The sequence below is a fragment of the Emiliania huxleyi genome (assembly GCF_000372725.1).
Source record: "Emiliania huxleyi CCMP1516 unplaced genomic scaffold EMIHUscaffold_56, whole genome shotgun sequence".
Lineage (NCBI taxonomy): Eukaryota > Haptophyta > Isochrysidales > Noelaerhabdaceae > Emiliania > Emiliania huxleyi.
This window is the reverse complement of record NW_005197803.1, coordinates 430,902-441,063: the sequence shown is the minus strand read 5'-3', so window position 1 is coordinate 441,063 and position 10,162 is coordinate 430,902. Positions and strand designations below refer to the sequence as shown.

The window sequence follows — 10,162 nt, the reverse complement described above, 5'->3', positions numbered from 1 at the left end:
GCGGCCGCTCAGACCTCAGTCGTGCGTCAGCCTGCCCCTGAGCTGCAGCTTGAGGATGTCGTACAGACTCATGTAGATGGCCACGTTCGGCATCGTCTTGAGCCAGTTGAGGGAGAGGCCGCGGTAGAGGCCTAAGGGCGAGGTAAGGGAAGGTGCACTTCTCCCACGAAGTGGTTGGGCAAGGGGGGCAGCCCTCATCTCCACAGCCAGACACGGGCAGGAGCTGGCGCGGCATTCAAAACGCAAGGCCCCGTGCGCGTGGGTGAGCAGACCTCCTCGCACGCCCTCCTCGCGCGCGATGGTCGCGACGGCGCTCCACGGGGAGGAGTAGAGCGCCGTCTTGCCTAGACACTTCCTAGACACTTCCTAGACACTGCCTAGACACTTCCTAGGAGTAGAGCGCCGTCTTGCCGTCGTGCATCTGCATCCTCCGCCGCACCACGTCCAGCGGGTAGACGGCGGTCTGGGCGAGCAGCCCGGCGAGGGCGCCTAAGAAGTGTCTCGGACGGCTCTCGGGCGTGTCTCGCCCGCGCCAGCACGCCCGCACAGCTGCCGAGGGCGCCTGCGTCACGTGTACAGCTCAAGCTCTCTCTCTACATATCTCTCTACATATGTAGCACCTTTAAGGTACAGCGCCAAACTCGGGCGCGAGCACGTCAGGTACTGCCGGCATCTCACGTCGCGTGGATACACGGGCTGTGAAGAAGGCGTTGAAGAGGCGCGCGCGCGCGTCACAGCGCAGGCCAGGTCTGCACTGGCCGCGGCACCCGCTCCCGCGGTCTGTCTGCTCTAACGGACGGCGGATACAGCGCGCCGGCGCTCACGCGCTGCCACGGGCGTAGCTGCGACTCGTCGAGTCCGAGGCTCGCGCCGACGACGCCCTTGAGCGCCTGGGTGATCTCGAGCGATCTCGGGTGATCTCGAGCGATCTCGGGTGATCTCGAGCGATCTCGAGTGATCTCGAGCGATCTCGAGTGATCTCGAGCGATCTCGAGTGATCTCGAACGATCTCGGGTGATCTCGAGCGCCTCGTACGGAGAGATTAGGGCATATCTCCCCATATCTCCCCATATCTCCCCCTTGAGCGCCTCGTACGAGGCGAACTTGAGCCCCGCATACGGTGCGACACCGAGCACCGTCGCCGAGATGCCCGAGTACAGCGCGCCCACGCCTCGCTCCGCAGAGATGGAGCGCCTACGCGCTGAGTACGCCAACCTCAGGGCGGGAAGTCGGTGCTGTGCAGCGTCTTCAGAGCACCGCGTGAGGACGAGGGGGTGGCGAGTGCAGGGAATACAGCGGAACACGGCTGAATACAGTTGAATGCGAGTCCTCTCGAGTGCTGGTTGGGGCACATGAATCCGTACTCTGCTTCTAGGGCCCGAGATATGGGGAGAGATGGGGAGAGATGGGGAGAGATTCCGCTTCTAGGATGGAGCGCAGCGCGTGGAACATCGACGTGTAGACCGAGCTTGGCTTGGCCATCGCCTACAGGAAGGTTCCAGGAGAGGTCCAGGACAGGTCCGAGAAGGAGGGAGAGCTTGGCTTGGCCATCGCCTACAGGAAGGTTCCAGGAGAGGTCCAGGACAGGTCCGAGAAGGAGGGGGAGCTTGGCTTGGCCATCGCCGCGCGCACGAGGTCGAGCGGGTACGTCAGGCAGACCGCGGTCACGCCGGCGAGCGAGCCCGCCGCGAGCGCCGCCTGCTGCTTGTGCGCGCCGCAGCCGAGCAGCGCAGCCTTGTACTCCTCGTAGCAGAGAAAGGTGGCGCTCATGTACGGCACGACGCGGACGACGCCGGCGGTGTTGCCGCGCCAGAAGGCGAGCAGCCCCTCGTTATGGTACATCTCGCGCACCAGGCCGGTGTACCCAGCACTTGAGCGGCCGGCGCCCGTCTGCACGAGGATCTTGACCCGCTCGATCGGCGCGATGGCGGTCCTAGACACGATGCCCGCTACGCCACCCGCCAGCAGCTCCTCGCCACGATTGCGCGGCGCCATGCTCGTTGGCGTTGTGCGAGAGCCAACGGCGAGTTTTCGCTGGCTGGTCGTCGAGAGGAACCAAGCAGTGCTGTGCGTGGGAACTGAGCGGGGCGGAGGCACGCGGGGGCGGGGGCGGCGGAGAGGAAGGAGAGAATTCTTCGCGGTACGGCTAACCTCGAAATCTGCACCTTGGATGGCTGCGCTCCCTGTTTCGCAGCCATCCGTGCTAAAGATGGCTGGCACGCCTAGATCTCAGCCATGCACTCCTACCGGATGGCTGAGAACTAGGCATGCCAGCCACCCTTAATTCACATGGTTGCAATTAAAGCATCCTGGCCACTCCGCCCTCCCAGCACACGCGCCATTTTGGCTGCGTTCCCGTCAGCGCAGCCATCCTCCGGCCGATGGCTGCACTGGCTGGATGGCAGCCAAAATGGCGTGTGCTGGTAGGGCGGAGTGGCTAGGATCCTGCAATTGCAGCCATGCGTGTTAAGGATGGCTGGCATGCCTGTATCCCAGCCATCGGGTAGGAGTGTATGGCTGAGATCTAGGCATGCCAGCCATCCTTAGCACGGATGGCTGTGAAACAGGGAGCGCAGCCATCCAAGGTGCAGATTTCGAGGTTAGCCTAGAGGTACAAGCCTCTCTCACAGCACACTGGCACGACAAGGGCGCGGACTGGCGCGGACTGGCACACTCACCGGCTCACCGCCGGAGCCGCCTAAGCGACTCCGTTAAGAACGGCAATGCATTCCGCACCGTGCACAATGCCGCTCTCCCCGCACGCTAGCTCGTTCACCGTCTGCCACGCCACGGGCCCACGGCGGAGAGATTTTTATTAACCAACAAGAAATCACGACTCTCACAGTGATTTGGGCTCGGCAGCTTGTTAGCCCTCAGCCGAAGCTGGGGCCGGTCCCGTAGCCGAGAGAGCCCGCGCCGATGAGTTCGACGCGGTCGGGGGGGCCTGCGGAGAGGCCAGCGAGTTGGCGATCGCTGTACTTCATGGCGCCCTCAAAGTGGGGCTGGCTGACTCGCCAGAGGTCGATACTCTGGACGACCCATAGGATGCCACGAATGCCTGAAGGAGAGGGAGGCGAGGCCAGAGGCAGGCTCAGCTGCTCTCGGGTGATCCCGCTTTGGAGGCTGAAGGACCCGATGGTCCTGTCACATTCGCGTTCCGAGTCGTGGGGGTAGAAGAATTCGAGTAGAAATCGAGTCAGCACTTCCTTGTAGTACAGCGGACCGCCAGGCTCGCCGGCAGCATCCGCAGGGAGGCAGCATATGAGGCACCAGTTTTCTGGAGAGCTCAGCAGCTGCGGCCGCGGTGGCAGAGTCGGCCGCGGTTCGAGCGAGCAGCTTTTGGCTGCGGGTTCGAATCGCGGAAGGCTCATGCCCTCGCGGAGCGACGCGGGTCGCGCGGCGTGCGCGTGTGCGAAATGCGACAAAAGACGAAAGACGACAGGCGCCTGAGCGCTGTACGCCTGAACTTTTGTCGCCGCAATCGCCACCGCCGCCATCTTGACGAGCAGCGCGAGCGCGCTCGTCGGCGGCCAGCCGTCGCGGGCCGGGCCGAGCCCGGCCTCAACCGGCCGCGCCGCCTCAGCAGGCCCGGAGGCCCACATGGCGGCCGACCAGCTGATAAGGAGCTTCTTCTCTCTCCACGGCGGTGTGGAGGACGACAGACAAGCGCTGCATCTGCAGGCCGTGCCAATTCTTGGTGGTCCATGTGACCTCATCGAGGTGCTGAGCGTGCGAAAGTTTGTTGCTCAGCTGGTTCGCCGGTGTCTGCCGCTGCACTGCCCGCCCGCGTCGACGCTGCTGGCACGCCCACGGCGGGAGGCGCGGCGGGAGCGAAGGGGGGGGAGGGGGGGAGGGAGGGGGCGGACGAGGGGGATGGTCAATGGGGGTGGTGCTCGCGGATTCGACCATCCGCCTGACTGCCCTTTCGACGACGGCTTCTGTGAGGACGACGGCTTCTATCGGCCTCTATTAGAAGCGTCATGATTCGCCTGTTGAGCGAATCGTGCGAGTGCGAGCCTTGGCAAAATTTTGTCTAGATTCTTTTTATCTAGCCTTCGTTGTTGATAGAAACAAGAAGGGAGACTCACAGCACACACATACACATACACATATACACACCGCACGTCTGACGACAGGAGCCCCACGGCATTCAAAGTGCAAGGCCCGGTGCGCGTGGGTGAGCGGTGTGTGTGTGTGTGTGTGTGTGTGTGTGTGTGTGTGTGTGTGTGTGTGTGTGTGTGTGTGTGTGTGTGTGTGTGTGTGTGTGTGTGTGTGTGTGTGTGTGTGTGTGTGTGTGTGTGTGTGTGTGTGTGTGTGTGTGTGTGTGTGTGTGTGTGTAGCTAGCTGGTCTTTGAGTCAGCGCAATGGTCGCGCCGCCCTCGACTCAAGGGGCTGCCTTCCACCCGTAGCTGCTCATGCCGGGGGAGGGGGAGAGGGCTCCTGTTCCTCGCGGAACGGGAGCAGGCCCCTCCTTGCCCGGTCTGTGATGCAGGGCGGTGGTCGTGCCATCTTCGCGTCGTACGCGCAACCACCCCGCCGCAACCGTCGCCGGCGCGCGACACATTCTCGTCAGCAGGACTGTCCTCGTCGAGTGTGTGTCGCCAAGGCGAGACACACTCAGGGACGGTGCCGACGGGACGCGGCTCGAAGGGCGTGGCTCCGCAGCGCGGCTGGCACTCGTCGCAGAGGCCTCGCCTTCGAAAGTCGGGCATGGCTCTACCCGCAACTTTGAGTGTCGTGCAAGGGAGTTTTGTTTCAAAATTCTTTTTGTTCTCCGCGCTTTGCCTGTTGTGTGAATCGCGCGCAAAAATTCTTTTTGCGATTGACGATACACAGTTGTCACATATATCGGCCGGGGCCGCCTCGTTGATCGGCCAACGCTCCCAACCACCAGCAGCGGTGACCAGCCCGATCCACCATGCTCGAGGTCTCTGCGTCAGCCACCGTCGATCTCAGCATCGCGGCGCTCCTCTCCGTCTTTGCCGAGCCGGCGCTCAACCTCAAGTGGAATGAGCGCCTCTCCGAGCAAACGCTCCTCCATGCTGGGAACCGCACTGTGGCGCACCAGCTTTACCCGATGCCGTGGCCTCTGACTGACCGTGACTTTGTGCTCACGTGCGACGAGCGGGTCGACGAGCGGTCGCGCTCCTTCTTCTCGTCGTGCTCCTCCACATCGCATCCCGCCTTTCCTTCCCAAGAGCCAGGGGTGGTGAGGGCGGAGCTGGTCCGCTCGTCTTGGTCCTTCACCGCCGTGCCAGGAAGCGAGAGCACGCACGTCACCTTCTCCTCGGCGGTCGACCCAAAGGGCGCTATCCCACGCCCGCTCGTCGCCGCCGCGCAGCGCCTTGGACGAGACCAACTGATATCCGCGCTTGTTGAAGAGGCGCGGGGGCGCACGCCCTCCCCGCGCTTCGAGCACTGGGCGGCCGCCGCCGACGCGCAGGGTCAGGCCGGACACAGTACGCCCAACCGCGCGTCGTGGCCCTCCGCTGCGCTGGTGCGCACGGCACGCGGCGTCGTCGCGGTGGTCAGGGGCGTCGCCACCGCTGCCACGGCCCGGTGCCTCGCCGCCGGCAATGCCGCTGCGAATGCGACCACCGCCGCCAGGGCAGAGGCTGTCCTCGCCGCCGCCAGGGTGCGGCAGCGGGTGCGATTTGCGGAGCCCAGTAGTTTCGTGTCGGCGACAGAGGGAGAGGGGGAGTGGGTGTGGATCTGGATGCGGCGGCTGTCTGGTGCGATGTGGGCGGCACTTGGCGTGGGTGGGAATGGGTCGTGAAAAGTGGGTTCCCGTGATACATGCCGCTCTAGACCTGTGTTAGACCTCTCTTAGACCTCAAGACTTCCCTCAATTCTTGAACTTCAACTTGGGGGGGGGCGGGGGGGACGGGGGGCGGGGGCCGGGCGGGGCAGTTTTTAGTATTTAGAATTTAGACAAAACAACATAGTATTTAGAATTTTACAACAAAAGTCTCTCGCACACGCACGATTCACACAACAGACAGGCAAAGCGCGGACGACGGCTTCTAATCGAAGCCGTCATCCTCACAGAAGCCGTCGTCGGATTCGCAGTCAGAAGGCGGATGGTCGAATCCGCGAGCACCGTGGTGCTCGCCCGTGCTCGCCGAGAGGACCATCCCCATCATCTTCCGACTCCATCCCCTCCCCCCCCCGTCGCTCCCGCCGCGCCCCCCGCCGGCGTTCGTGGCGGGACTTCCCGCCCCCTCCCCCGCCAGCACCGCTCCGCAACTCCTCCAGGTCGTTCCAGGTCCTCCTCCCAGAGGAGTAGCCGCCCCTCCCTCACCCAATCCTCCCACCCTGGGAATGGGACACCGCAAACAGAACCGCGCCCAGCGTCCCAGCAGCTCAATCTCTCCCGCTCCCCCGCCTTGAACTCCGCCACGAGCGCCGCGACCACCTCGTCACGCTCCTTGATCGAGAGCCGCCTAAACGCCGCCTCCGCGGCCGCCCCGCGCGCACCCAGACCCTCTGGCCTCGACAAGAACAGCGTGACAGGGTAAGCGTCCGGGTTAGGATCGCCGAGATCGCGACGCATCCGCGCCGCAATCGTGTCGAGCTCCAGCCAGCGAGCGCTGCACCCCCCCAAGCACTAAGAGCAGATTTGACAGGATGGACCCAAGCAGCGACGCTATTACCACGCGCAGGAGGCCTCGCTGCAGCGCAAAGCACGAGACAATGAGCTCCGTGGCGTTCCCCATGGTTGCGTTCAGCAGACCCCCGAGCGTATCACTCGTATGAAGCGCAACCTGCTCGGTGAGCTCGCCCAGAAGTCCCGCGAGGGGGAGGAGGGCCACGGAGGCCACTGCGAACACGGCACCATCAGGGACGTTTACGAACTGCAGGATGAGCGCCACACCGGTCGTCGGGAGCAGGCAATAAAGCGGATTGCCGCAGAGTATGCCTCGCGCGCCTTTGAGCGTGGAGATCGCAGGAGCGGCCGGCGCCCTCGAGGGCGCCGACAGTAGGGTCTCCTGCATTTGCCGTCGCAGCGCTCCTTGCTACCCAACGCGGCCAAAGGATATCAACCTCAGAACCGGATAGAGAGGGAGAGGGAGAGAGAGAGAGAGGCCCCAAATGATATGTGAGAGTGAGACGATGGACGCACGACGCACGGCGCGCGCGTTATAAAATTCTTTCCCGCAGTTGTTTTGTTTATTCTTTCCCGGAGAGTTGTTTTCGGTTGAGCACTTGAGCACTGGATAAGGTCGATTCCGCGTGGTACGGGACCCCTGGGTGAAATTCTCAAAAAGGTGCAGCACTTCTAGCCGACATCGACAAAAGTCCCTCTCTAGCCCCGCGGCGAGCGGCCCCGCCGGAGGCGAAGAAAATTTCGCCATCTAGCGCTCGCATAAATCAACACCTCCAATCTTCGGGGGAGTGACGGATAAAGGCGTGCGAAAGAGCTATGAATCCGAAAGCAGCGAATCAAAGTGATGGCCCGCCGCAGAGAGGTGGCCTGTGAGCCATCCGGCTTACATTTACCCTGCGCTCTCGCACATGGAGTGCGAGGTACTCGGCTTTCAATCCCAAACTGTCACTCCCCTTTCTCCCGGCCGGGGTGGGGCGCGCGCGGGGGCGGCGGGTGTGCGGCGGGTGTGCGGGATGTCTGTGGGACCGAGAGAGCGATGTGCCTGTGTCCGCCTTGCGTTTGTTTTCATAACATCGAAGGCTAAGCTCAGAAAAATTAGGGTTTGGGGTTCCCGTACCCCAGGTATGCCAAAGAACTCGAGGATTTCGGCGGCCGGCGCGCCGAGGCACAGCGGTTCGCGCTGCCTGCTCGCGCTGGTTACACCGTTGCTGTGGCCGTCTTCGTCCGTATTGTACACCGAGCTGGCGCCACAGCAGAGTACAACAACGGCACGGACGAGCTGCTCCACGGTACTACATCATCTTAGGGCCCGGCAAGGTCCACGGCGGAGCTGGCGGTGGTGGGAGTGGTGGTAGGAACGAAGGCGCACCTGTCGGCGATTCACCGCCGTTCGTTCCCGTCTCTCAAAGCTGGTTACACCGTCGATGCGCACATCGAGGCGCTCGTGGACGAGAGAGACGTCGCCTCCTCTTTCGTCCCGGGGCACTGTTCACGCCGGAAGGCCCCGTACACTGCCAAGTACATCAGCTTCATCTCTCCTACCGCCGGCCGGGAGTGCAGCCGCCACCAGTGAGATTGTCCTCGACGTTGGCACCTGCGAAGTAATGAACAACAGGCAGTACGTCATATGGCGCTATGATAGCCCTGCGGTGGACGTCCTCGACGCAGACGAGGCGGAGCTCCTCTGCGCGGCGCAGATCGCCGACTGTCTCCCTCTCCCTGCGCGAGTGGTTGCACCACCCTGGATGAGGCATCTGGGCTGGGGCAGGGCCGTCAGTAGAGGAGGGCGACTGAGGGCGCGAGGCCACCAATCGTCAAAGTCTGCTGCTGACTGACTGTCAGTCACTGACTGAGCAATCGCATCGGTGGTACTAGTAGGGTTACTACGAGGTCTCTGTGCGGGATGTGCTGGGGGGCTGCTCCCCAGTCGATTGTCGCATAGTTCGTCGTAGTAGCCCTATCATAAACCTCTTATTCACACCTTGCACTTTGAAAAAAGAAATGTCCAAGTTTTGTCGAAGATCCGGAGGGTTTATCGGAGCACACACTCCCCCGGCTGGTAAAGGTCCCACACCGCCGCCCGCTCCAGACGAGATCAGCGCGTCCCCTGCAGTACACGCAGTCAGCATGGGCTCCGAAAGTACGTCGAATAGCGGTTCTGGGGCGCCCACGCCACCGCCGTGCAGGTCGCGCCAACGAAGGTTGCGCCGAGCAGGTCGGAGCCCAGAAAGGTCGCGTTGGTCAGGTCCGCGCCGTCAAAGTTCGCGCCGCGCAGCTTCGCGCCGTCGAAGTCCGCGTTGGACGCGCGCACCCGCTGCGCCTGCAGCCTGGTCATCGTCGCGTGCCGGAAGCTCGCGTTTCGCAAGTCGGCGCCCTGCAGCTGTCCGTCAAAGGACAGGCCGTCGAGCCTCGTGCCGGCGAGGTTGCTGCCAGGAAGCCTCGCGTCGAGCCAAAAGACGCTGCCCAGGCCGACGGCGCCGCGAAAGTCGGCGCGCTCCAGCGTGACGTCCTCGACGCGGACGCCTGAGGGAAAGAGGAAAGGCGAGGTAAACTTCTCTCGACCGGGCAAGCAAGCAAGACAGGGGAAGCGAGACAGGGGAGAAGAACAGCCAAGCTCGGACTGGGACACACCGGCGCGGTATGGGTGGACGCTAGACAGGAGAGGACGGATGGCGGGCTAGATGGCGGACGCCGGTGAGGTCAGCGCGCGCGAACGACGCGTCGGGCATGACGGAGTCGGTGAGGACGGCGCCTCGCATGTCTGCCGCGGCGAAGGAGGGGCCGGCGGCGTCGCGCAGCATGGTGAGGGTGGCGCGCTGCAGCGAGGCGCCCGAGAAGTCCGCTCGGCTGAGCTTCGCTGCGACGATGTCCGCCTTGACGAGCTTTGCGGCCGAGAAGTTGGCCGCCGTGAGGTCGGCGTCTTTGAAGCTGCCCTCGCGCAAGTCCGCCCCCACGGCGGACGCGCCCCTGAAGCTGGCCTCGACGAGCGTGGCCTAGTAGGGGGAGATATGGGGAGATATGGCGAGATATGGGGAGATATGGGGAGATATGGCCTCGACGAGCGTGGCCTTGTACAACCGCGCGCCGTCGAGTCTGGCGTACGCAAAGTCGACGAAGTCGAGCTTCGAGTAGGAGAGGTCGACGCCTAATCAAGATCAACCACTTAGTTATATAATAGCAATCAACTACTACTACGACTTCGACGACGACGACGACGACGACGACGACTACGACTACTACACCGCACTACTCAATCGTGTTCTAAAGTCTCGAGCTTCCAGCGGAGGGTCGGCGCATATCTCCCCCTACCTCCCCCTACCTCCCCCTATCTCCCCCTATCTCCCCCTATCTTCCCAAGCTCACCCGGAAGGGCAAGGGGCCTTCAACCCCGGCCCCACCAGTCCCCCGACGGGCGGACCAGGGCTGGGTAAGGTCAGCCTTCCCGAACAGTTTCACCCTGAGGAACCCTGGGCCAAAACCCGCCGGGCAAGCGGGCTAATCCTAGCCTTGACCCGCCAGCCCCGCCCCAAGGGAGGGGGACCCCCCCCCCCCTCC

The 10,162-nt window shown here is 63.3% G+C and overlaps 4 protein-coding genes across 4 annotated transcripts; 1 reads left to right on the top strand and 3 right to left on the bottom strand.

Annotated features, from left to right (window-relative positions):
- EMIHUDRAFT_437252 (mitochondrial solute carrier protein) lies at nt 1-2,064 on the bottom strand. Its single transcript, XM_005765297.1, has 7 exons — nt 1,624-2,064; nt 1,439-1,485; nt 1,089-1,194; nt 815-890; nt 412-489; nt 273-344; nt 1-131 (listed from the first exon to the last, which is right to left on the bottom strand). Exons 1-7 carry the CDS (start codon nt 1,993-1,995, stop codon nt 16-18), a joined length of 867 nt encoding a protein of 288 aa, XP_005765354.1. The 5' UTR covers nt 1,996-2,064; the 3' UTR covers nt 1-15.
- A 760-nt stretch (nt 2,065-2,824) lies between these two features.
- Nucleotides 2,825-3,626, bottom strand: EMIHUDRAFT_357181 (hypothetical protein). The gene has a single exon (XM_005765296.1). It carries the CDS (start codon nt 3,600-3,602, stop codon nt 2,874-2,876), a length of 729 nt encoding a protein of 242 aa, XP_005765353.1. The 5' UTR covers nt 3,603-3,626; the 3' UTR covers nt 2,825-2,873.
- Nucleotides 3,627-4,845: 1,219 nt separating this feature from the next.
- On the top strand, nt 4,846-5,855 carry EMIHUDRAFT_437251 (hypothetical protein). Its single transcript, XM_005765295.1, has one exon. The coding sequence runs from the start codon at nt 4,919-4,921 to the stop codon at nt 5,774-5,776; it is 858 nt and encodes a 285-aa protein (XP_005765352.1). The 5' UTR covers nt 4,846-4,918; the 3' UTR covers nt 5,777-5,855.
- A 2,940-nt stretch (nt 5,856-8,795) lies between these two features.
- On the bottom strand, nt 8,796-9,570 carry EMIHUDRAFT_55681 (hypothetical protein; the record flags this gene model as incomplete). The annotated part of the gene is made up of 2 exons (XM_005765294.1): nt 8,796-8,981; nt 9,298-9,570. Coding segments are annotated over 2 exons (459 nt in total), but the record flags the coding sequence as incomplete, so codon positions are not given.
- Nucleotides 9,571-10,162: the final 592 nt, after the last annotated feature.